Below are 27,571 nucleotides of genomic sequence, written 5' to 3' on the forward strand. Positions count from 1 at the left end.
GATGGGACTGCTCATGTTTGGGTCAAAAATTAAGTTAAACTGTTTGGAATAGTCAAGATTTCTAATACAAATAAAAGAAAATAATGTTGTGTTTTGTTATCTAGACATCTGTGTTAGCTCTAGAGGTTTGTGCATTTGAGGAAGTGAGCAGTGTGCTGTTTTTTGACATCATGCTTTTTCTTGGCTTCTGGTGTGTGTGAGAGAGATTTATTTTTTTTTCATAGGTTTATATTCATGTCATTCATCAGCCAACACTTTTTAGTCATATATGCAAAGAGAAGGATATATTGCAAAGCACATTAATTAATGGCTGAAGGTGACCTAGAAAGGCAGTATTATTTGGGCTGTGAAGTGGCAGGCCAGACACAATGTTTTACAGTTACTGAGTCCTGTATTAAATCTTTAACTTACCTTTGTTTGTAATTATTTTGACCACTCTGACCATTGTGTCATTGTTTGAAATCATACTTTGGTTATGTATTTGTCTCTGAACATATGCTAAGATACTGCTGATCATACAGAAACTCAATCTTTGCTGTATTTGTGCATGTGTATCTGAGGGCAGTCTTTCAATCAGCTGTATTTGTGTAGTTAAAGTTGTACTTTATGCCCTTGGCACTTTTGCCACTTTTGTTTACATTCTTCAACAGTAATGTTTTTTTCAGGTTTTGGTTCTGTTTATATGGTGTGTAGTGACTTATACTTGCTACCCTTAATTCTTTGCATATTGCTTGCTCTAAAGTGAGAACCATTTTACTTCATTAAAATTTAACCTTTAAGTTAAACAAGTAATCATCTGCTTCTATTAGAATAAAAACTTTAAAATTATGCCCTTTGTCCTTGAAACAAAGCTTCAGTGTTGTCTGTTAATTGGCCACCTTGAAATTTGGTTTAACTTGGGAAGATGTACTTAATTATTCTCTAAGCAAACCCAGAAACTTGGAAAAAACAATTTAACATTATCTTTCCCTGAGGACTGAATGCAAGCTGTTTTGCAGCTATACTGAATTTAAATTGTATCAATTGCATTATTATAGGTAATGGATGAATTCCTGATACTTTGTTTCTCCAAGCAAGGCATTTTGGAATAACTGTTATTTGGAGGTGTAGTTGTTTTTTCCTTAGATAATTACAATTATGAGACAGTTGTCATAAGGATAATGAGAAACAGTCTGGTTCACTGGCAGCCTCTTTCCAGATATTGGTCTTATTTGCTTTCTGGAGATGGGGGTAATGTGCTCTTGGAAGTCATAAAAGCATGCCCTTTCTGAAGATGAAGCTTCTTACGCAGAGTACCACACAGGGCCATGCTAGCCAGGACAATCAAGAGAGTGTATGTCTTAGAACTAGGGAAATTAAAATCACTTTTAAGACTAAAAAAAAAAAATGGTACCTGAGGTTTTTCTTTTTTCCATTAGTAAGATGATGTGGGTTTTTTCATCTCTCCTTAAGTATATTTAAGGTAGTTCCAGTATTAATTAGATATATAGCAGAGATGCTCACTATAGCAATAAATAATATGCAAGAGGAATCTTACAGAATCTTGATTATTTTTCTCCCTTCCATATGTGCGCTGGTAAGGGATTAATTTTCATTATAGAATCATAGAATTGGTTTGATTGGAAAAGACCTTTAAGGTCATTGAGCCCAATTGTCAACCTAACACCACCATGGCCATTAAACCATCTCCTGTGTCTACCTACCTCCAGGGGCAGTGATTCCAGCACCTCCCTGGGTAGCCTAATTCCAATGCCTGACTACTCTTTCAGTAAATAATTCTTTCCTAATATCAAAAGTAAACCTTCCCAGGTGCTACCTGAAGCTGTTTCCTCTTTTTTTATCACTTGGTATTAGAAGAGTCCAACCCCCACCTCACTCCAGCCTCTTTTCAGGCTCTTGTAGAGAGCAATGAGGTCTGCTCTCAGCCACCCTCTTTCCAGCGTAAACAACCCCAGTTCCTTCAGCCACTCCTCATAAGACTTGTTCTCTAGACCCTCACCAACTTTGTTGTCCTTCTCTGGACATGCTCCAGCAACTCAATGTCCTTCTTGTAGTGTGGAGTCCCAAAATTAAAATTGCTAAAGATTTGTAGTACAGAAGAGTCAGTTTCTGCCCCACTGAAGAAAATGGCCATAAAATACTATGGTCTTCTCAAGAAGTTTTTAATTACTATCCCCACCATCATTGATTACATTGTTTACTATCCTCAGAAGATCAGTACTCAACTTTGAAGCACTTTGAGTACACTAAGCACAATATAATATTCACCCACAAGTCTTCAGATGTTATCCCTGGAATACCTGTTCTTTTCCACTCAAATAGGAGCTAAGCTAAGCTGTATGTCAACAAGATAGTACAAGGTAGGAGAAAGTAATTATAAAGGGAAGACCTGATAATGTCTCTTTGTGTTCTTTGAACCTTCATGGGAATCTCTTACAATTGATGACTCTCACCTTGGATGGAGTGTCTGTTAATTTTGAGACTGATAGATGACTAACACTCTTTGGGGGTGTGGGTTTTAATTCTAAAAATAAAATGAGCTAGACAATAGAGGTAGATCAGGCAGGATTTCAGTCTAGCAGTTGTTGTTAATCCTAGAGAACATCAGGGCTTCTGAGTGAAAATGAGTTAATGATCTGTTTAGGAGTCTTAATCATATGAAAGGATGTTAAAACCAAGTCATTGGCTAATATGCTGGACTTTTCTACCTTGATTCAAGAGTTTCACAAACCACAAAATGACAGACCATCTGTCGCCTTTATTATGGACAAATAGGAGTCAGGTTGTGTCTGAAATGCCATAAAACAATTCCCAAAGTGAGCTGATAAATTTTGTAGATTATACCAGTGGCACTGTATCTAATGGACTCTTGGACTTCTGCTACTGAATTACCTTAACAAATGACTTGGATTCTTTGCTGCAGAATACAAGAATGTAACACTTACCACCCTTGAGGACAGTTTATTCTAAGATCCATGACAAGTCTTCCCCTTCTTTGGGAAGCTGGGACTACTCTTTCATAGTACAGATGAACATTTTACTACTGTTTCCTTTAGCCTGTATTTGTGATAGCACTAGCCTTTAGCAGCTAGGGTGTACTTGGAGATAGGATCCACTGAAGCTCTCTAGCACCTCATAAAGAATCTTGTACTTAGTCTTGCAAAATAATACAGCTGTTTATTTTTAAATGTAAGATATACCCTATATGGAATCCATAACCTTTAGTTCTCAAGCTGAACTATTTCAAGTTGAGGCTGCCCAGGGAGGTGGTGGAGTCACCATCACTGAAGATGTTTAGGAAGAGCCTTGATGGGGTGCTTGCTGCCATGGTTTAGTTGATTAGATAGTGCTGGATGATAGGTTGGACTCGATAATCTCAAAGGTCTCTTCCAACCTGGTCTGGTCCTATTCTATTCTATTCTACATAGCTGATGAAGTGAGAGGCATCTTTAAAAGACAGTTCTGCCTGTCTCTTTAAAGACATCATCATAGTAATAATAATCTCATACATAGGATGTGTATAGCACTACTAGAGGAGAACCTTGTACACAATATACCTCAGACCATACTTTTTTTAATGTAACATTTTAATTTATAGTGGAACAGGCACTTTTTGTTCAGACCATAAGCCAGTACTTCAGTGGATAGTTGCTAGGGGGTTGGGAGCAGAATTAGAAAGTGTGCACTTGTTATGTTCATGGAAGTATGTAAAAGAACTGTTGCACAGTCTCCTATTCACCACAGTAGTTAAGTGCAACCTGCTCTTCCCAGACTCTTGGTAATAATATGTAGTCATCTGATAGGGTTCTGTTTACTTCTGTTTGCAAACCTGGAATGTATTAAAAATTAAGATAACAACTGGTAACTTAGTAGTTACTTGCAGAGAGTGTGAGATACAATGCTCAAATAATAAATTGTCATGGCATAAGAAGATAATGAAAAATACCTTTTACATATTCTTAGTGGGTGTCATGGATAAATCTGGATTGTTGGTTTTGGAAAGTTATTGCTGACTAAATTCATCTTCCATTCAGATATAGTTATTTAAAGTCTTTGTTTGAGAATTGATTCAGACAGTACATGCTTAAAGAAACAAAAAAGCCAACAAATGAAGTAACAGCTTGTCACCTTGTTTATGGCACCTATCTTGCCTACGTACCATCTCTATTACAGAAACAGATGATCCAGTCTAACATTTGCATGCTGAAATGTGTTATCTAGTAGAGCAGGAAACTGCATTCAGTTGCCTACAACTGAACAATATCTACAAATATGCCATTGACCAATTGTCATGCATTTCACAAGTCAATGCCTGGATTTCTGCAGGGTACTTTTAGGCTTCAGGTCTTGTTTTGACTTTTCATATTTAATGTAATGGAAGGGAAGATAATAATCTTAAGTTAAAGGGAGCAAGAGGAATGCTAAAGGAGCTAATACACTGGTGTTTTATCCTGGGACTTCAGGGCAATGTCTCTCAAAGAGCCTACAGTGCCCATTTTTATAATTGTGATTTCAGTGATCATCAAGAATAAACTGCACACTTCTTGACCCTTGAGTTTTTTTCTGTGTTAGCTGTTAGAAGAATTGACTGTTTGGGGGCTTTATGAGTGTACCAGTTATTAAAAAATAATCAGGTTGCTATGGTATACACTGTACATGTGAGTTCTAATTAAAGAACTCTTTCACAAAGTCTACTTTTGCATAAAGAGAATGGAGTTAATTATTAACTCAAATGTCACTTGTAGACAATAGTTATACTACCTTAAAATTATGTAACACTTATTATATATCTGTCAGGTACAGTAGGAGCTGGTAGTAGGAGCTTTTTGTATCTGTCAGGAATGTAAAATCTTTCATGATCCATCTAAAATAAATTTATAAGCTGCAGTTTTTGAGAGTAGTCTTCAATTTCTATGAAAATGAAAGTTGACGAATATATATTTTGTGATTATCGATAATTGTGCTGGGCTATAGGTAGCAGAAGATAGAAAACAAAAAAGGGGTTGATTTAGGGAGAACACCACAATTACTTGCACTCCCTGCACCTGCTTTGGCTGCCAGTCTTGATTCTAGTCATTCCCTACCCACCAACACTCCTCTGTTAGCACATTGAGAAAATAGTAGATGAGTACCTAGGTGTACCACCTGTCATTTGTTACTTAGGAACTTGTCTTTATTTGGTCTGCCCTGCTAAGAGATTTAGGAGATAATAAAATAAGCCCATGAGTGTTTCCATTTTAAAGGCAAGCAAACTAGCAACTTCTTGCTTGTCCTAAAACATGATGTATTTGCATGGATGTTTCTGTAGTTCCATTCATCCTTTGTATATAAGAAAAGGTGATTTTGCTACTTTATGCAGCCTTAAACTGTTTTTGTAGTTAAATGCTAAACTTGTGTTCTCTCCTTTCGAAACAGATACAATTGAGAAAGAGATAAGAAAAATCTTCAATATTCCAGGTGAAAAAGAGACCAGATTGTGGAACAAATACATGAGTAATACTTTTGAACCTTTGAATAAACCAGATAGTACCATACAGGATGCTGGTTTATACCAGGGACAGGTACAGTGTAATATTATTTCTGCTTTTAGTATGGGTTGTATTTTTCTTTACTTTGTTCATGAATGTGGAGCTGTACCCTATGAATCTTCTTTATTTTTAAATGAAAATTGCCTCCTAATGGATTGTGTGTTAGGGATAGAGGATTTTTAAAATAAATTCATCAAACTAGAAGTAATCTTTGAGTGTATTTTCAAGACTGAAAATTAATTTGATTTTACTGGTGAATTCAAAGTAAATGAACTTAACATTGCTGACTGGAATTTGGTAAAACTTGAAATAAAAAGGTGTTGCTAGGGCTGGGATATGTACCCGTGTTAAAACCCGTAATTTGAAGAACTTTTTCAGTCCTCTAAAAGAACAGTGTCTTCTAATCAAATTTCTCTGTCCACATTACAGAAAGACATTAAGAAAAACTTTAAATATTTCAGATAAGTAGTGTAGAGACAAAAGAACTTGAAAATCTGCTTCAGAGCATGGCTATATCATCACTGTAAAGCGCCTCTTTCAGAGGATTTCTTACAAGATGATTTCTTTACCTTTCCAGATTAATATAAAGAAAAATATTGAACATTAAAGACAAACAAATATAAAAGCATGCTGAGCAATTTTATCTTTAAAGTAACTTTTCAGAGTTTAGCTTGATTCTTTAGTCCTTCAAATAGTTAGATTCTTTTTTCAACAGCAGTAGTTCATGCTGTTGTGCTACAAATGTGAATGGATGAAATTTGATGGCAGTAATTGTAGGTGAGAATAGATTAAAGTATTTCATTTTGCCTTGAAATACTTCACTCTAACCTACTTACCAGCAATATTTATGCTATGCTTCAGTTTCTTTTCCTGGCATTGGAAGGTAAGTAACAGTGCACCAAAATAACAGCTTGAACTATTGTACCCTTTAGCTTCACGATGCACGCACTCAAACCCTCACACAGGTAGTGTTAACAATGCAGGAGTCCTGCTGGAAGAACCCACATCTCCCTTAAAAGATTTGCATCAAAGATGTAACTTGAAAATTGCCTCTATCCCAGTGAAACATTAACTATGAAGCAAGCATGGTCTAATATGGCCATAAAAAGATCTCCAGGTGACATCTGTACTTTCAGCAAAACAAATATTGTTCAAAACTGAGTTTAACCATGGTTTCTGAAAATGCTAAATGTCATGGTACACCATGTGTGTTTGGTCAGTTGCACTTGCTGACACACAGCGTTGTTACTTTTCTTGCTGAGCCTCCTAATCTAATAATAGTTATTCTGACTGTTAGTTTATCTAACCTAATAGTTATTTTTTACTGTGTAATTCTAAACTGTGTGTGTGATGGAGTAAATGAATGTTTGGAATTTATCAGTTGGTTTCTGAATTCAATCTTTAGGGATTCCAATGAATGTTTAAAGCAAAATCTCCCTTTTAATTCATAGTCTCTGAGAGGAGGGATATACAGCTAAATGTGTTTTACAGTGTTCATGACCAAAGACACCTGACTCCTGTTTCCCAGTTAGAAAGCTTGTCACGATAGAAGGCTGGTTTTCAGTGTCATGATGTAGTGTATTCAGTCTGGGAACATGATGACGTCTTCAAGTGGCAGTGTGACTTATGTAGGTTTTTAGCATAAGTACATATGTGAATGTATGTCACTGTGTAGACATGTACAGGCATAGCATGGCAGCTAATTAGTGTCTTGAGGCAGCAGTGTACAGTTATGTACAGTTAGTTGCCTTGGAAATTAAGTTAGATTAATTTCAAATATTGGAGTCTAATTGCTGTCTCAAATGATCTGGTTATCTCAGCTGTCAATCCAGAAAGGCATGAGCTTTTTGTAGGTCCTGTGTCATATCTGCCAGCATAGGGCAGATACCTCAGACACCCAAAGGCGTTTCAGATGGTATCCGATTCCTCTGTTTAGGATTGAGTGTTCTGTGCTCTCTTTTCTACCAATAACAACCTGAATGCAGTTAATTTCATTATCCATGTCCCATTGCAAAATTAATATTATGTGAATGCTTTTGCAAAAAATGCAGGAATAATCAGACAGGTGTTATTTTAAGGCTACCAAGACAGAAAATAGTTTGGGTTGGCATGGTTTTTTTATTTCTACCAAAATGTGCTCTGCGTGCGGCAAAAATCCTTCAGTAATATCCTTTCCTTAACAGGGCTGTTGTATAGAAGTGTGATTTCTGTGGATTCATAGATGATGTTTAAATATTGCAGGTTATCTGACCTCTCTTGAGAGATAAGGTCTTGCTATTGTATCCATGGGTAGTTGAGGCTTAGGAATAATATGGCTTGCTCAAAGTTGCACAAATTAAGATGTGGAGGAAAAAGTGACTAGAGCAAGAGGAAGGTGCGGCGTAATTGAATGTAATATTCTTCAACCTTAGGAAATTGTAACAAACATCAGGAATTTCCATCATGATCATGTCAGCAAATAGATCAAAAAGATTGGAACAGAAAGCAATCTACTGATACTTTTATTTCAGTTTTCTTACTACACCTTTTTTATGGTAGGTACTGGTGATAGAGCAGAAGAATGAGGATGGCACATGGCCAAGAGGTCCTTCGACTCCTAAGTAAGTTGAGAATTTAAGTCCTGTTGTTCACTACAGCTTAAACTATTTTCACACCTTATTTTTGGTTTAAAAAGTGTTATTTTCTTTTGCAAATCTACTTTCAGATCTTTTAGCTGAAAATAGGCCAAATAGTGCATTTGGTATAGGTGCTGCACATTGTAGAACAGGACATCATAATGGTGAATTCCTGCATATATGTTGCTTAATTGTGTTGATTTCAGCCAGTGATGTGCATTATCCTGCTTAAAGCTAGAGGGGAAAAAATCCATAGTATAAAACAGTGTAAAAATGTAGTCTGTTTTATTTAGATTTCTGTTTCAAAACATTACATATCTGTTCCATGAACACAGACTTTTTTCTGTGTTTTTCTTATGTGTGATGTCATTTGCACGTAAAGGTTGCGTAAACTTCAGTCAACATTACCAGCGTATTGCTTTTGTTCTTTGATGGGCTGTCATAAATTGAGAGAGTAGGTGTTACTTTTCTGTTCTCCTTGATGTCATTATCAGCAGTACCTTGATAGCAGTGAGTGAGTAGAATGATTTGAGTGTGGTTTTTTTCAATTAGATGGATAATTTTTTTAAATGTTGGTTCTGAATCATGCTCAGTTGGTTTGGAAGAACAGTTGGAAGAACTTACTAGAAAACTTAACAGCATCTCAGCCTTACAAATAATCATGTTTTTTTCCATTTTGTGAGCTGATTCTTGAGCATAACTTCCATTAAATGGTCTTTTAAGTTCCTTTTATTCCTTTTGTTCTGCATTCCTGTAATTGAGATTCACTGTTGTTTTAAAACATTCTTATAGTATCATTGCTTACCATTTGAAGGACAGAATTTCTTTAATCTTTGGTGGTTTATCTCAAGCACTTTTAGTAGGAGACCCAGTTTATATTAAGTTGCTTCTGAAGTCTGAGTTCAGTTTAAGTTTAGTATGAGCAGTATAATCTTGTTTAGCAAGATGTTTTGACACAAAGAATTGAGACTGCAGAGCAGCAAAAAGAATAGGATGCAAAATACTAGAAGTTTAATCTCTGACCTGAAAAAGCATCTATTAGAAATGTAAATTCTGAGTCAAATTTTAGATGTAGATTTTGAAGGTTAAAAGAATTTAGATAACTGGGTGTCACAGATTCTTTTGGAAGCTTTTGTAGGAAGGTATTCTTGGTGATGGTTCCTGCTTTTATTCTGCTAAATTTGCATTCTACTTTATGGAAGGCATTCAGGAGCAGTATATAAATTAAAGAATATCTCCTGGAAAATGTCTGATCTGAGGACAAGTAAAATGGTAATTGAGAATACTGGTATATGAGGAGGCCTTAAGTAAACCAGCAAATGAGGATGAATAGCTTTATTGTGAAGCCTGGGGAATGTTTTTGAGGTTTGACAGCTCTCAAAGATTGATGGAAATTTGGTATTCAAATGCCTTGCAATAGTGGAAGGTTTGCAGAATTTAGTGGGTTCCAGTAGAAACTATCAGCAAGCAGTAATGGGGACAGGTTTTTACATCTGTTTAAAACTTTATAAGAAAAATCTAATAAATGTTTAAAGGGGTAGAAATAGGAAACACCTGCTTTTGAGTTTTCTGTGTGGAATACATTAGGATTAGATTGTCATCACAGTGCACATCCAGATACCTTCCTACATTCTTGTTATTGGTCACAGAGTGATCTCACGCCGGTCCCTGCTGTGTGCTTTGTAGTGCTTGTTTTAGAAGAGTACAAATCAAATGGTAAACACAAATGCTGAGGCCAGGGAATAAAATACCATATTTTTAAATGTCTAAAGACAGAATATTGGAAAGTATAAAAATTTTACAATGCTTGAAAAAGACAGGATCATTTCAGAACATCAGCTAAGTTTTTCACAGAATCATAGAATAGTTGAGGTTGGAAGGTACCTCTGGGGACTGGTGCAACCCACCTACTCAAAGAAGAGTCACCTAGAGCAGGTTGATTAAGATTCTGTCTCCTCAAGTTTTAAGCATCTTCAAGGATCGAGGCTCCATAACCTCCCTGGAAAACTCCACAGTTTGATGTCTAAATGGGATTGTCTGTGTTTCAGTTTAAGCCCACTTCCTTTTCTCCTTTCAGTGAGCACCACTGAGGAGGGTCTTGTTGCATCTTCTTCATTCCCTCCTATTGGGTGTTCATACACATTGATAAGATCACCCTGGGGCATTCTTTTCTCCAGACTGAACGATCCCAGTTTGCTGCCACTCCTCATAGGTCAGATGCTGTAATCCCTTGATCTTGTTGAACCTGCCCCAATATATCCCTGTCTCTTTGCTACTGAGGAGCTCTGAAGAGATCCCAGCTCTACAGGGGTGTTTTGCCTCTGCAACTCCCACCCCATCCCAGTGTGTACTGATGCCTGGGGTTATTGCTCCTCAAGTGCAGGCCTTTGCACTTCCTTTGACTGAACTTCAAGAGAGGTTCTGTTTGTATCAGATATTTGGATGTTTGTTGCTTAAGAAGCTTGGCTTCTGTGAATTTTTTTTCCTAGGAAGCTCATAGTGACTTCTAGAATGTCTTTACTGTCATATGCTGCCAAAATAGATGGGCATTAGTGGGCATCTCAGCAGAAAGTTGTTATGCTAACTTTTCTGTGAATAACTGTCTCCTAAATGTCATATATGTGACAAACTCACCCAAACATGGACATCCCAACTGCTTTGATAGCTTAGCTGCTGATGATCCCAAGTCTTGTATGAGGACTTCTGATCTGTTTGCAGGCTGTTTTTTGTTTATAATCTCTGGGAAGATATTCCACAGGCAGAAGACCAACCAATCCTATTAGAATGTGCTTTTTTTAATCATTAAGTGGATGATTTAAACTAAGACATATATTTATCTATCTATATATATAAAAAACACTAAAGTTCAAGTAACTTAAGCACCTGTGCTACAAAATAAAGTTAGGTGGATGGCAATTCAAATGTTTCATGCAATCTGTGATTGTAAAACTTGGAGTTGGAAAATGTAAGTTTTGAAGTTCCACTAATTACTAAATGGACAGCCAGGATAAGGTTTCTATTATTTTTCTGTTAAGAAGTTGTTACCTGTTTATCTGCAAATATAAAAGCAAGTTTGAGAAGCATACAAAGAAACTGCGAACTAGAAACTTATTTCCTACTACGTGTCCAGAGAAGGGCCACGAGGATGATCAGAGGGCTGGAGCTCCTCTCCTATGAGGACAGACTGAAGGAGTTGGGGCTATTCAGTCTGGAGAAGAGAAGGCTCTGAGGTGACCTAATTGTGGCCTTCCAGTATCTCAAGGGGGCCTACAGGAAGGCTGGGGAGGGACTTCTCAGGATATCAGGTAGTGATAGGACTAGGGGGAATGGAATGAAGCTGGAGGTGGGGAGATTCAGGTTGGATGTGAGGAGGAAGTTCTTCACTGTGAGAGTGGTGAAGCCCTGGAATGGGTTGTCCAGGGAGGTGGTTGAGGCCCCATCCCTGGGGATGTTTAAGACTAGGCTGGATGAGGCTCTGGCCAGCCTGATCTAGTGTGGGGTGTCCCTGCCCATGGCAGGGGGGTTGGAACTAGATGATCCTTGTGGTCCCTTCCAACCCTGACTGATTCTATGATACTAATTTTAGAGAAGTATTGTTTGCTGTTTTGTTCAAAAACTTTATACACAAGTATTAGATCTCTTGATCCATCGTAGTCTTCAGCAATGCTTCTTATATGGTTAAAGATCAAAAGAATTTTTAATAAATCCATCAGTACACATCTGTGTATGTAATAAAAGTGATGGATTGAATTCTGGTATTTTATTTGTTCTTTAAAATTCACTCTGGAATAAATCATCCTAAACAAAGAGCGTGTTAGTTTACATAATTTACGGATGGTCTGCTGTTAACTTTTTTGGTGAGGAGTTTGGAGCACAAACCCTATGAGGAGAGGCTGAGGGAGCTGGGATTGCTTAGCCTGGAGAAGAGGAGGCTCAGGGAAGACCTTATTGCTGTCTACCTTAAGGGAGGTTGTAGACAGGCAGAGGTTGGTCTCTTCTCCCAGGCAACCAGCACCAGAACAACAGGACACAGTCTCAAGCTGTGCCAGGGGAGGTTTAGGCTGGAGGTTGGGAGCAAGTTCTACGCAGAGAGAGTGACATTGGAATGTGCTGCCCAGGGAGGGGGTAGAGTCACCATCATTGGAGGTGTTCAGGAGGAGACTTGATACAGTGCTTGGTTGCATGGTTTAGTTGATTAGGTGGTGTTGGATGATAGGTTGGACGTGATGATCTTGAAGGTCTTTTCCAACCTGGTTTATTCTATTCTATTCTAACAGGTTTTGCATGTAAAAATTAATGTGCTAGAATTTTTTTTGTGTCCATACAAAAATTTGACTGGACAGATTAATAATTTTTTTTTCTTCTTGTAATAATGGATATTTTCATTCAGTATTTGTTACGTGATACTTTCCTACCCAATTCTTTTTCTACTTCAAAAATGCATGCATTTTTTCCTTGAAAAAGCGCTAAAGGCTTTTACTTGATTCTTTTCTGTTTCTGAGCTACATCTCAAAGTTTCTAAGAGAGAGGAAAAAACAATTAATAAAAGATGCCTAGCTAGCCTTATTTATTTTTTTTTTAATTAATGCTTGCTTAGCCAAGGTTTTTAGGAAAAAATATCCACGAGTCTTCAAAAGCCAAACCGTCTGCTTGCTGAAATAAATAGAACCATCTCTAACCAACAGATTTAATTTTTTTTTTAAATGTGTTTCTTTTTTCCCCTGAAGCTCTTAATGTGCAAACAGATGTGCCTTTCTACTCAATTTTCTGTAAGAAAGATAATTGTGCATAGTAGAGCTAAGTGGAAACTCACTCTCATGCCTTAAATCGTGAAAACAAGAGCTGTCAGAGGTTGGCTGCCAGTGAAGGGCTGGACTGCCCTTTGCTGATTCATAGTAACTTTTTAGACTGAGGTAACCATGTATTTGAGCCCCTGTGGGTGAAAATCAAATACTGGTAATGTGCAACAGATGCTTTCAAGTTAGTTTAGCAAACATATTTATTAATATCAGGTAATGCAGGGTTGAGAAACTCTTTAACAAATGCCTGCCCTGAGCATTAGAGATTTTTTTTTTTGATTGCTGAAGGTTAAAATATCAGCCTTTCATGCACAATCCCCATAGAAGTATGATTACCTGAATTAGCTGGGTTTGGGAAGAAAATAATAGTCTAAATAGAAGTAGATTAAACATACTAAAGCTTGCCTTGTAATACTAAATTGTGTGCTAGCCTGATTATAACCACACTTTCACAGAATCAGAGTCCTTGAGACTGGAAGGACCTTTGGAGGTAATCTCATCCAGTCCCCCTATTCAAATCAGGGGCAACTGGAGCAGGTTGCCCAGCACCATGTGCAGGTACATTTTGACTGTCTCCAGGGCTGGAGACTGCACATACATTCTGGTTAACCTGTTCCAGTTTTTGACTCCCCTAACTGTAAAAAAAAAAGTGACAGGTTCTCTCTTTGGGTTTTTACGTGAGCATATCTTACGTTCAGGTGAAATTTCATTGATTGTAGTTTATGCCCATGGCCTTTTTCCTTTCAGTGGGCACCACTGAGAAGGGTCTTGCTCTGTCTTCATTTCCTCCCATTGGATATTTATACACATTGATAAGATTGCTCTGGGGCCTCCTCGTCTCGACTGAATGGTCCCAGGTGTCTCAGCCTCTCAACATAAGTCAGATGCTGTAACACATTTATTATCTTTGTGGCCTCTCACTGTACTTGCTTCAGTATATCCCTGTCTGGGAAGCCTAGAAGTGAACCTGGCAGTCCAGAAGGTGTCTTGGCAGTGCTGGGTTGAGGGGAAGAATCACCCCACTCAGTCTGCTGGCAATGCTCTTCTCAGTGCAGCCCAGGAGGCTGTTGGCTTCTTTGGCCACTAGGGTACATTGCTGCCTTATGTTCATTTTTTATATTCAGCAGGACCGCAGGTGCTTTTATGCCAAGCTGCTTTTCATCTGGCCCCTCCTCCCAGTTTTGTCATCTCTCACAGAGGGTGCTCTTTGTCCTGATGTTCTGGTCATTAATAAGGATATTAGAGACCTAGTATTGACCTTTGGAGTATACTACTGGTGACTGGCCTCCAACTGGACTTCGTGTCGCTGGTCAAAGTCATCTGAGCCCTGGTTTTCAGTCCATTTTACTGTATGATTATATAACCCATGCTTTACCTGCATATGTGTAAGAATGTTACAGGAGCCAGTGTCAAAAGTCTTACTGAAGTGGAAATAACATACATTACTTGTCTGTCATATATCAAGCTAGTTGAACTCATCATAGAAGGCTATTAGGCTGGTTAAGTAGCATTTCCATTTCATAAATCTATACAGACTAGTTCTTGTTGTATTTTTATCTTTCATACACCTAGAAGTGGTTGTCAGGATCAGTTGCTCCATCACCTGTGAGATCAAGATGAGGCAAATGAGCCTGTAGTTCCCCACATCTCTTTTGCCCTCTGGAAAATATGACACCCAGCCCTCAGATGTTTGTAGACATTTAATAGATCCCCTCTCAAGTCTTCTCCAGCCTAAACAGCCCCAGATCTCTTGGCCTTTCCTCATAAGGCAGTGCTTCAGGCCTTTAATCATCCTTGTAGCCCTCCATTGGACTCTCTCAAGTAGATCCCTGTCCCTCTTGATCTGGGGAGCCCAGAACTGGATGTAGTATTCCAGGTGTGGCCTCACTAGAGCCTTCCTCAATCTGCTGAACACATTATTCTTCATGCACCCCAGGATACCATTGGCTTTCTTGGCCACAGGGGCACATTGCTGTCCCATGGGTAACTTGCTGTCCACCAGGACTCCCAGGTCCTTCTCCACAGGACTGCTGTCTAGCAGGTCTCTTCCTAACCTCTACTGGTGCAGGTTATTATTCCTTCCCAAGTGCAGGGAAGGAATCCTTGTTGAACCGCATTAGGTTCCTCTTTGCCCAGCTCTCCGGTCTGTCCAAGTCTCACTAAATCTGGTCTGAGAAACACTAGCTTATTTTTAGGTTTTGGTGGAAACCAGACCTTTATTTGTGTAGCAGATCCTGGTTTCTTTTATTTTTAGACAACAATTATACATTGAGCTTTTAAATTTAAAGCAGTGTTGCATTTGAATTTGGCTTATATTATATAAAAGCTTTATTTTGAATAGTTCAGTTCCTATTCAAAATGACTTCATTCAGATTGCTTCTTCTAAAATAATTACATGAATGTATACAAGTTAACTTTTGTCTTTAAGTAGGGTTAAACTGACTTCAATTTTATATCTTTCTTGTGGACACTATTTTACTTCTTTGAAGATAATATTCAAAGAAGAGGATTTAAGTTGATAATCTACAGGAAAGCTTTATGAATGTTGGTCAGAATACTTTTTAAAATATTTTCCTTACATGTTGAGCTATGTTTTGGAAAAGATTTATTAACAAAAAGTGGAAAATAAATGTGAAAATATACTTGGGAAGATTCCCTGTGTAAAAATGTTTATCTCCTTGCAAGAGGAATGCAGAATTTCTTCTAGTAATATTGTGATACGTATTTCAAAGCTTTCCAGTGACAGCTGGAGCTTTTTGCAAAGCAGCTGGAGTTGCATAGGGCCCACAAAAACATGAAAGTGCATTAATTCCTTTGAGTAGTCAGAGCCTTTTCCATGGTGATCTGTGAGATTTGATCTGCAAAAGAGAAATACACTGCAAGACAGTTCAATTGCTACATTCAAAGGGTCTCTGGATTAAAATTATCAGTATTCTTCAAGATAAACAATGGGGGTGACTGACAATAGTATTACTTGTGGGGAAAAAAAAACTTTTTTGATGTTTACTTGGGATTGTGCATAATTATCTCGGGGTTTTTTGAACAGTATTAATAAGACTGCTGCTGTTAAACTAACCTTGAAGCATGGATCTTTACTACTTTTTGTATCTTGTCTCAGCATCCATTTATGGTTCAATGAAAAATTCATTAACTTTCCATATTAGAAACTTTTTAGACTCTAGGTTTTAGAACATCAAAATATCTCTAGGCATACTATAAACTGAAAACAGTATTATTTTTTTTAGCACAGTGCCCTGTGATGTTTTTCGTTTGCTCGGTCGCTCTGTTTCTCCGGGATACCAATGTTTAAAGTACGGTGAATCGTTTCGAGTTTTAAACGATGGATTCTGAGGGCTTCATTTCCTGGATGGTTTTAGTACTTCACCCACTTTAAAAAAAAAAAAAAATTTCTTTTTAATACTTGTTTGTATGCATTGATCATTTGTTAGTTTTTTTTAATATCTCAGCATCTTTATCTAATTTACTCTTTTCGTATTTTTAAAGGTCCCCAGGTGCATCCAATTTTTCAACTTTACCAAAGATCTCTCCCTCTCTATCAAATAATTATAACAACATGAACAACAGAAAGTAAGCAATATACCTTAAACCATTTTTTTTTCCTTAATTTAATCACCTCAGTGTGACATAAACAAATTTTGATGTTTTATAACTTTTAAGGATCTTGATTTGTTTGGCAATATTTGCTTTGTGAATTGTTACTAGTCACTATTTCGTATAGTGTAGGTATTGCGAAGCAGGAAATGAAACACAGTTAAGAATGTTTGGTAACTCTTAGTCCTCAGTAGAATGGATGCTATAAAGTATGTTGATCATTGTAAGAAAATTATATAGAGACTTTATTTAGAGTTTATCATGCTAAAAATACATTGTTGTTATCGTTGTCCTGGCTGAATTTAGGTGGACAACAACAACAAAAAATACATTAACTACTTAAATTTCTGGTGGTCAGGTTTTTCCTTATTTATGGATGCTAAGATACCATAGCAGCATATGTGATATCACACGTTGATTTGAGACCACTGAATTGTTCTAGCTATGATGGTTGTTGTAGTGATGATAGCTGCTGATCAGTTATTAGGAACTTCTGTGTCTTAGTGCTACAAGATGTGTGAGAGTTCAGTCTAGTAAGTGTGCCTGAATGATCAGAGGCTTAGTAAAAGAGGTATCTTGTTTTTTTAGGGGTTTCACCTTTATATTCCAAATCAGAAGTTTAATAAAGAAGGCGATAAAACTCTGAAAGAAGAGCTTTCGTATTCCAGTGGCAAACTTTGTGTGTAATCTTTTTTTTGTTGTTGTACACATTTGGAAAGGGGAAAAAAAAAAACCAAACCAAACAAACAAACAAAAAAACACAACACCCCAACAATTGGTGAATACAGAAAAACATGGAATGATTTCACTTGAACAGATAATGAAGCATCATTCAAGTGCTTGAAACCAGAGAGCACTCATCTTTAATGCAAGCTGGGGAAATTGAAGAGACTTATTCTTACAGTTCATTCAAATTTAAAATACTTTTCCAAACATGCATTTTGTGATCAAACATGAAGATGTTGAATATTAAAAAGGTGACATAAATATTAAATATCTTATACAATATCTTCCAGTCAAATACTGCATTTATCAGAAGTGATTTTTCCTAAGGGGTGAAGTGTCACTTGTGCCTCTACCAATTGTGAGTAGCCCCAACTCTCACTCTTAAACAGTTGAAATCCATGTATTTAACTGCAGTCTACTGTACTCTGTGTTTGAATGCCTAGTAAATAAAAAGTACATTGTATCTATGACTGTGTGAAAAATTACTTGACCACACCTGAGACTCCAGCTGAGAACTAATCTCTCTTTCCCCCATTGCTTATGCCATACACAGTTCCAATGTCAAAACCAAAGCTTATCAGTTCCTTTTGCCTAGGGAGTGTCTGTTTTAAATCATGGCAGCAAGGCTTCCTCCTTTTCTTTTCTTCCCTCAACCCCACCTTTTTGTGGGTTTTTGGTTTCATTTGAGGTTTGTTGCCCCCAACCCCTTTTTTCGTGTGTGTCAGTTTCTCCCTAGTGATGCTCTAGTTATTTTTAGGAAGCACTTAGGAAACCTGTTGCCAGCTCTTGAAGCACCTAAAGGAAGCTTCTTCATTTGCTTAGCTCATTTTCTTTTTATTTTTTGTTTATTTGGGAGACAGAACTTTTAAGTTAAAATTCTGGGGTTATTTTTTTGTTTTGTTTGGTTGTTGTTTGGGGTTTTTGTTATTTGAGGATTTAAAACCAAAATAAATGTTTAAAAGGAAGAGATAAAATCCAGATTTGACAAGGAATTGGTCCTTGGCTTTAACTGTAACTTAAACATTTGCAAAACCACATATTTGTTACATATTATTTATTAGTGCTATGAAATGCCAGCCAATTTCCTCTTGTAACTCCAAACACCTTGTATCTGGATGTTATGTGAGGTAGATACTTGGTGCAGAAGTATATGGGGTTCATTACAATTCAATATTCCAGTTATGATGAGTTTAAAATAAGTATTTTTCATATCACAAATCTATAATCATAATCTTTAGCAGCACAGAGCTAGTTCAGTGATAGAAAAGTCATACCCATTAATACACTGTACTTTAAAGTGCAGTCATATCCATTAATACACTGTGTACTTTAAAGTGCATACTGTTGCATTAAGAGGTTTTGGCTTCAAAAGGCAAATGGAAAGATGCATCTCTGTATTTAATTGCATTATATCATTCTGGGTTAAGGTCATTTTATTCATATCTTCATTACTTTCCTAAAAAACTACTTAACATCAGCTTTGCTTGGAATTTGTATTCATGTTTCTGCCTTATTGTCTCTTACATTGCACGTTATCTTTAGCGCAATGATGAAATTGTACATTTGTGGCTTTCCAGGACCCATTGGCACATGAGACACTGTGGCTCCTAAAAGACATTTCAGCATTTGTTTTTAAGCTCATTTTAGCTGACAAAGCTGATCTGTAAGGCAGAAAAAGCAAACAAACAGGTTGTTTGTAGTAATAGCCGTAAGTCCTAGTTTATGGAATTATAGCATAGCTGTAGAGTGCAAATTAAGTTGAAACTCTGAAAAGTGTCACCTTTCTTTGGATGGTTCATGTTTCTGTAATATTTGTCTAATCCAGGAAGTGTTCTGAGTGCCTGTGAGCCTCACATTGGTAAATCCTGAATTCTGTGTTGAGCTAGCCATACACTAGGTAATAGAAGTAGCTTGTGCATATTTTATCAGGCCCAAAGCCTTCATTTCTATAGACGTGAGTTTGCATTTGATGGAATGGAGGATTCTGTATAATTGATCATTGATGTTCTTTTGCCTTTACAGGTGATCTTGTTGAAAGAATAACATAGGAGGATTAGCATAATATGTGTTAGTGGATTGAGAAGAGCAGGGAGAGACACGCATCATTTAGGTCTTACTGGAATTTCTGTTTATTGCTGTTATAAAGCAATACATTTCACACGGTATTTTTTAAATGATGTGGGATGGGGATTAAAAACAGTTGAGCAGGGTTTTCCTAGGGGAATCAAGTGAAAAGTTATCTTGTTTCCTTCATTTATAACCATTGTTTCCATCTCCTAAAATGACTTGCTTCATCATTCAGTAGTGTCAGCTTGTCAGAAGATGTACAGCTGGCAGCTTTGTTCACATGCTTGGTATATGTCAATATGCTTATTTCAAGAAGTATAAATGTTAATTACCTCACCTGTAGATTGTTCATGTTGCACTGAAAGAGGCAAATAGTGTGAGAAACACATTTTTTTCTTTAAAAAATCTTTATTTAAGTAGATTCTGATGTTATCTTTTGCTCTCCAGACGATAAAACAGAAACAAGGACTTTGTGTCTTTGTGTAATGACATGGGCCTCTCCTGCTGCCTCAGGCATCTCTAAAAGTTGATGGAACCCAGTTATGGGTTTGCTAAAGTGGCTGGTCACAAAACACATTGGCAGTGCATTAAAGCAGTTGAAATATTACAGAGCTCACCAAGTGTTCCAGACTTAATTTTCTGGGCTCATTCTTGCAATTCAAATTCCCTTTGCAGCCCTTCTGTTGTTGATTGATGGCACTTCGCTGTCAAACTGTGTCCTGTCCAAAGCAAAGGATGCTTTTCCAAACTTCTCTCTTCCAAATCCATGCTTCCTAGAACTCCAGCTACACAGAGGGTTCCTCGTCATCGGAAAGCTGCTTTGAGGTTTAAAGGCAGGATACAGTCATTTCAAATGTGGCACATACAACTCAAATTCTGTAGATTTACAGATAATCACATCTCATTTTTAAACTTCCCTTTACCATTTCCACTACTTCAAGAACCCTGAAGCTGTCCAAGGGTCTGAAGACAGTTTCATTTTTTTGAAGTCTTGCCTTGTTTTCTGTGCAGTGATATCTTCTAAGAGCCATCAGTGTTTTCCTTCTGTTATTGCCCTTACATGACCACCACTTTCAAATACTACCCCTCTCCTTTTCCATGCATTGTTCCTTCATTAAGGGCAGCTTTCTAAGAGTTTTGCAGAAAAAGCAGATGGAGGTTGGGGACACACTATCACCAGTTCCTTTTTCTAGGGCATTTCTGTTTGAATGAAGTTTATGTAGACTTGCTTTGCATCTTTACTTGCTTTCCATTGTTAGCCATTTACTGCTGACTGTTAATAATAGTTTTTTTTGTCCAGTTTCAAAAGTATAAAAAACAGAGGCACAATATAATTAAAATAAAAATAATGGTTCCAGAAAAACAAACAAACAAAACAAAACAAGTTTTCAGGCTGATAAAGCTGTGAAGAGACATCTCCTAGTCTCCTGCACATAGCAGGCATTGTATTTTGCCAGATCTGTTTTGATAAAGTATTATGGGACCCTGAAAGAAAAATTTATTAATAGACCTGACTCATGGGATGTAATAACCATATTCTCTAAACCCCTCAAATGTAATTCTGAGGGCCAGTATAGAAGATGAAAGAGCTCAGAAATGGCTTTCCTCTTTGAAAAGTGACTGTTGCTTAGAGCAAACCAACACTGGGGATCTATCTGCATTACAATTATCTTGAATTTATTATCATGATGTTACTCAGCTAATTTAAGGAAATCTTTCACCCCAATGTGCTACAGCCAAAAGACGCTAGTTGTATTTCCTTGCTTTCTAGTGTCCTTCCTAAGGTTACAGTTTGTGGAGGGAAATCTACAAAAAAGGAAAAAGAAGGGCAGTGAAAATTCCCAGGAAAATTATATTCAGTCTCTTTATTCCCCTTGCATCTCCTAACTTTCCTAAGGAGATTTCTGTTAATCCTGTGAGAAGTGTAATCTTTGAGTCAGGTGAGGAAAGCAACAGGAAACAAGTAGGGCTTATGGTATAGCCTGTACATGTGCATTTCTGTTGCTGCTGTGCACTGTTGAGCTGGGGAGGCTGGTTGGTTATACTGTGGAGGCTGCATTAGCACCAATGGCAAGTTCATTCTTTTTTCTTTCTGTGGGAACTAAGGCTTTTGCCAACTTAAGGGAACTGGGGTTGGTTGCAGTAGCTGGACTGGAGCTGCAAAGGGAGATGAAAGGTAATTTTCCCTGGGGATCTCACAGATGGGTAAACCAGGAACCAAAGACAGGGAAGGCTTGACCTGAGAAGCAAGCTTGAAGGATATGTGGGCCCTGGAGCTCATAAGTACCTTGTGTAAACTTCAGTGAAGTATTTAAGTTCTTATTAAGCTGAATGGGCAAAAGTAACTTTACAGGATTTTTTTCATGGAGAATGGCCAGTAAGCACAAAGCCACTTAGCTAGTTTGGTGGCAAGCCAGAGAGCAAAGAAATGCTTATGTATGGAAAAGGGAAGGATGGAAAGACAACTATTAAAAAGAAATTATCAGATGGAAAAGTTTGAGAAGAGCAGCTTTATGGACAGTGGAGCTATGAGCTACACAGCTTCCTGAGGACACGGACAGAGGGAGAAATTTTCTTTGGCTTCTGTTTGAAATTTTCAGTAACTTCTGATTCAAACACAAAAACTGTTGTTGTGAAAAGTGAGCAGTTGTGCCCTGAGGGAGCAGTTGAAATTCATTTGGATGTAAAGAGTGTGATACTGCGCAGGAATAGTGACTGGAGGATTGGCCATTTGCATCCTCAGTCTTTTACAATTATACAGCTGTTATTTATCAGGACTGATTCTTTGCACTGCATATTTTTCCTTGTCATTCTTTGCAACTGACTTTCAGGTTTTTGTTCAAGTAGCTTCTAATTTGAATGATGTTTAATGACTGCAGAGATACTCTTCAGCTTTTGCCAAAGCTACTATCATGCCGATTTCGCTATTTTAAGAAAGACTTTAACCTTTCTGGTGGGTTGCTTTTTCTAACAGTATTATAGGACATCCTCTTAGAAGATTCTTTTGCCTTAATAGCGTTCTCGAATGTGCTTACTTTAATGTTTTGAGAGTTATTCTATATTTAGTGCTTGCATGATTTCATCTGGAAACAAATGGCTTTAAATCTTACTATTTTACCTATTTCAGTCTTCTCCAGTTTCTCCAAACAGATGCATCATAGAGATTTATAATGAAGTTGTTGCAAGGCATTTTGCGCATTTTACCTCTCAAGGCTTTCCTGCATTTGCATGCTGGATTGTGCTGTCCTAGCAGGGAAGCTATAAATAGATTCTCTGATGCAGTGAGGCAGTTATGCCACAGTGGCCTTGGAAATCTCAGCTTTCACCTGTAACTCTACATTCCCATTCCCACCGACCTCACTTGCAGTAGCAGGATGCAAAAGAGACGTAAATGATTGATTGCTGCTGGTGGTGTCTAAAGTCTGAGTGTATTAAATTTGATGGAGCAATGAAGAATAGAGTAAGCTGTGAAGCTCCTCCTGTCAAAAAGGGGTAGGGATATAATAATTACCTTTATTGCAGTACATTACATTTTGGTTGTTTGTGCAGGTGACTTTTAAAATGCAATTAACCTTATTACCAAAGTTAAATGCTCCTTTAAAATCCTTTCTTGTTCACAGAAGTTGCTTTAACATTTTTAATCATTTAAGTTTATAAAGTACTTGTGTGTATCAAAATACTGTAGAATATGTGTTTACATTGTGAAATATGTTTTGGTTTTTTTCACAGTGTGAAAAATTCAAACTATTGTCTGCCATCGTACACTGCTTATAAGAATTATGATTATTCAGAGCCAGGAAGACATAATGAGCAGCCAGGCCTCTGTGGCCTGGGCAACTTGGGGAATACATGTTTCATGAACTCAGCAATTCAGGTATGTACTTTAGAATAAAATTAGCTTGACTTATTGCTTGGATACTGGTACCTTGTTACATTTTGTCATGTTTGGAAACTGAGAGACTCCTATAAGTAGCCGATAGAATTAAAACAGAGGAAATGATACATTTATACTGGTATACTAGAAAAATTGATTTACATAGCTGCATTCATCGTTTCCCCTGTTTCTGCACAGTGATCAATATCAGGAAGAGATTTGACCTGTGTTCTACTTGAGTGAACCCTTAAGTGGGCATCTTTGCTTTTTGTAGCAGTTACTATGCATGCATGTCACAACAAGTACTTTTTCATTTTGAGTTGTGCTTTTGAGTACAGATTGTAATGTGAAGTGTCAAAGAGTAGATGAATGGTGAATTACTGAGCCTTTCTTTCTAACCAATTACCATGTACTTTTCCTGTGCAGATTAACATGCAGGGAGCCTTTGAACTTATTTCCCTTTGACCTTTCACCTTTGAGTAGATGCTGTTTCATGGATGAGATATTTTAAAGAGATGTAGTAGATTATTTCTTGCTATGACTGCAAGAGAAATATTGATACACCTAGTATGACTTTTACCAAGACAAGAAAATCTTACTCCTTACACTTTTAAGGTGAAGCTGCAGTAGTAATTAATAATCAGAAATAACTAGTAGTTTAATTTGGTGGGGTTTAAAGGTCTAAAATTCAGGTGTTGTCACCAAATCAGCTGTAACTTCCTTAGATATAACTGAAAAGCAATGAATTGAGTGTTCAAAGAAGTTCTTAGAAACTACAGTGTAAATTAAATACAATATGATGATTCACAAGAAAATTAAGTGTTCGTTGAGCAGTGCAGCCTTTAGTTTGGCATGGTACCTTTAGTGTGTCCTTGATGCTGTACTGTTTCAAATGCATCACTTGGCAGCTTTCTTAGCAAGGGCATGTATCTTTCAGTTCCACCTACTGTATCTCTCCAGTATTGTTCAGAGGTTAACGTTATCTAAGAAATCCATGGAAGTGCTTTTTAGTGAAAGTATGACATGTTCTTAATACACTAGGGTCTGGCAGACTGCAAGTCTTGCTGTCGTCTTCCTCTTGCCAGCACTTAACTTTTACCTTTTTTCCAATTAGGCTGTAAGCATATATCTCATCTGCCATTAATTGCACCTCCTACTGTTACCAGAGTAACATTGGATTATTCTGGCTAGAGGTGTAATGCCTATGACCAAAGCCCTCTGAACACATTTGGTCTTCCTAATTTTGGAAGCAGCAAAGGGATGGGCCCAGATAGCATATGAATTGCAGACTGGGGAACTCTGCTTGGGAATGTTGGGTGCTTTTTATTGGAATTCTGCTTGGGAGTATTGAATGATGGAGCAGACTGCACCCTCAGAGTGCAAGATTACAGATTACGTATCTGGAAGGAGGGACCAGTACACCAGATGGGTATTCTTCCATTCAGAGTGACCTCATCAGGCTAGAGAAGTGGACAGACAGGAGCCTCATGAAGTTCAATCAAAGGAATCTGGGGAGAAATAACCCCAGGCATCAGTGCACACTGGGAGGGAGCCAGGAGGGAAGTGGTCTGGGCAACCAGATGGAAAGCAGCTTGGCAGGGAAGCTAAACAAAAAGATGGACATAAGCCAGCAATGTGCCCTTGTGGCCAAGGCAGCAAACAGCCTCTTGCGCTGCACTGAGAAGAGCATTGCCAGCAGATTGAGTGAGGTGATCCTTCCTTTCAGCTCAGCAGTGGGAAGACACCCTTGGAGTGCTGGATTCATTTCTATGCTTTCCACTAGAAGAGAAAAAGGGATATACTAAAGCAAGTACAGTGAGAGGCCACAAAGGTGATAAAGGGATTACAGCATCTGACCTATATGAAGAAGCTGAGAGACCTGGGACCATTCAGCCCAGAGTTGAGAAGGCCCCAGAGCAATCTTATCAATATATATAAATACCCAATGGAAGGAAATGAAGACCAAGCATGACCCTTCGCACTGGTCTGAAAGAAAAGGCCATGGGCACAAACTGAAGCACAAGGCAGTTCTATTTAAATATAAGAAATTCTGTTCTACAGCAAGGGTTATCAAACAGTGGAATGGGTTTTCCAAGGAAGCTGTGGAGCCTCCATCCTTGGAGATGCTCAAAACCTGACTGGACATAATCCCAAGTCACCTGCTCTAGATGACCCTTCTTTGAGCAGGTGGGTTGCACCAGATGACCTCCAGAGGTGCCTTCAATTACCTGCTGTACCTTATTTATCTTCTTAAGGTGTCTTCCTTCACAGTCATGGCAACACATGGCTGTTTACCAGGGTAAATCTGGGGGTTTTATAAACAAAAGAGTTTACTGTAGAGTTTAAGACTCTGAAAGAATTTCAAATTCTATTCATGTTCTATTCCTAAAGCTCTGCTTTGATCCCTTCCATTCAGGCAGTTCTGAGTGTAATTAACATAGCATCTTTCAGTGGAAGCTGAGTTTAGTTTGTACACATTCCTGCTGATTACCGCTTCTCTCAGATCTTATCCTCCCCAGACAGCGCTGACACCCCTTAGCATTCACATAAGAGCCAGAAACCATTTCATTTCTCAGGCAGCTTCTCTTTGCTCTGATCTCTGATACAGAGAAGGTAGTTTCCATCAGAACTGTTACCAGTGTTCCTTGAAGAAGAGGGCCAGTTCCTTGCCATCTTGCCCTGCAGAGTCTGATGTGCTTGTCTGAGGGTGTTTGTGCTGTAACCATACTATGCAGAAATGCAATGATCCTGGCAGTTCCTTAATTTTTGTTGCAAAGTCATTAATATTTCTTCACTCTACAGGTAGGGTTAGGCTTGCCCCTTCATCTTTCTAAGTAATTATTGTCAAGAGACCTTTCCTTTTCCAACTAGGAGCTTTCAGTGTTACAGAGCTCAAAACAACTAGAGGAGAGCTGTTGAAGAGATTGGGTAAGATCCTCTTTGGTACCACAAACAGCTGCAAGCTGATTCACAGATTGCGTCGTGTTGGAAGGGACTGTCAACGGTCATCTTGTCCAACTCCCCTGCAGTCAGCAGGGCCACATCCAACTAGAGCAGGCTGTCCAGGGCCACATCATCTGATCTTGAATATCATCACTGATGGGGCCTCAACTCCCTTTCTGGGCAGCCTGTTCCAGTATTTCACCACCCTTGTTGTGAAGAGCCGTAACCTTAAATCTCTCCTGCTTCAGTTTCAAACTGTTGTCCCTCATCCTATCACCACAAGGCCTTCTAAACAGTCCCTCCTTAGCCTGAGCAGGAATAAGGCCAAGATACCTTTGTATTTCTCTCAAGAAAGTCTTATCACTGTTTCTTTTTTTTTTTTTTTTTTTAAAAAAAGGTAATTAAGAATTATTTTGTATTTTGGTTATACAGAGTTCTCAGATTCTTTTGAAGGAGTATGCCATGTATCTATTCTTAATTTACTTCAGGGCTAACATCTCAGGCTTGATTATTATTATTAAGGACTAAAATGTCTGCTTTTGCAGGCCTGAGCATTAAATAGAACAGGAAGGGTAAAAGGGAGCTTGTGGACTTTGTTAAAGCATATTATTATTCATGTTTGAACCCATATCAGGGAACTTAACAAAATAAATTAACAAGCAGGAGTATTTGGGATCTACATAGCTATGTTCTGAGCTGAAAACAAGTAGGAAATTATGACTCTCCTGAAGCGTTGCTGTGCTGCCACCTGTAGATGTTTCCTAAGCACTGCTTTGCCTTTTGATTGGGATACCAGTGACTAAAGCTCTGTGAGAAATGCTTTCTTTTGGGTTTTGGTTTGGTTTTGGGGCTTGGTTTTGGTGTGTTGTTTTTTTCTTTTGCATGAAACCCTTGAGAGGTCACAAAGTTTTGGGGGTTTGATTAAAAAAACAAGAGAAGAATGTGTTCAGACGAGGGCCACAAGGATGAGCAGAGAGATGGAATACCTCTCCTATGAGGACAGGCTGAGAGTTGGAGTTGTTCAGTTTGGAGAAAAGAAGGCTTCAAGGAGACCTTATAGTGGCCTTCCAGTATCTGAAAGGGGCCTACAAGAGGGTGAGCGACTTTTTAGGGTGTTGGGTAGTGATAGGACTAGGGGGAATGGATCCAAGCTAGAGGAGGGGAGATTTACATTAGACATTAGGAAGGAGTTCTTCCCCATGAGGGTGGTGAGACACTGGAACAGGCTGCCCAGGAAGGTGGTGGAAGCCTCATCCCTGGAGGTTTCTAAGGCCAGGCTGGTTGTGGCTCTAAGCAACCTGATCTAGTGTGGTGTCCCTGGCCATGGCAGAGGAGTTGGAACTAGGTGATCCTTGAGGTCCCTTCTAAGCCTGACAATTCTGTGATTCTGTGAAATGTTTTAATTGA

The 27,571-nt window shown here is 38.1% G+C and overlaps 1 protein-coding gene across 4 annotated transcripts in view; it reads left to right on the forward strand.

Annotated features, from left to right (window-relative positions):
• Positions 1–27,571, forward strand: part of USP15 (ubiquitin specific peptidase 15) — a 65,371-nt gene that overhangs the window by 23,327 nt on the left and 14,473 nt on the right. For 2 of the 4 annotated variants that reach the window (XM_054178020.1, XM_054178022.1), the window contains exons 5-8: positions 5,416–5,561; positions 8,067–8,128; positions 16,447–16,530; positions 23,077–23,221. In XM_054178020.1, the coding sequence (XP_054033995.1) occupies positions 5,416–5,561; positions 8,067–8,128; positions 16,447–16,530; positions 23,077–23,221 (437 nt within the window). Of the gene's footprint in view, positions 1–5,415; positions 5,562–8,066; positions 8,129–16,446; positions 16,531–17,142; positions 17,246–23,076; positions 23,222–27,571 lie in introns of those variants that run through there. The other 2 variants (XM_054178023.1, XM_054178021.1) reach the window with 2 other exon arrangements.

This window comes from Dryobates pubescens, chromosome Z, assembly GCF_014839835.1.
Source record: "Dryobates pubescens isolate bDryPub1 chromosome Z, bDryPub1.pri, whole genome shotgun sequence".
NCBI classification, from domain to species: Eukaryota; Metazoa; Chordata; class Aves; order Piciformes; family Picidae; genus Dryobates; species Dryobates pubescens.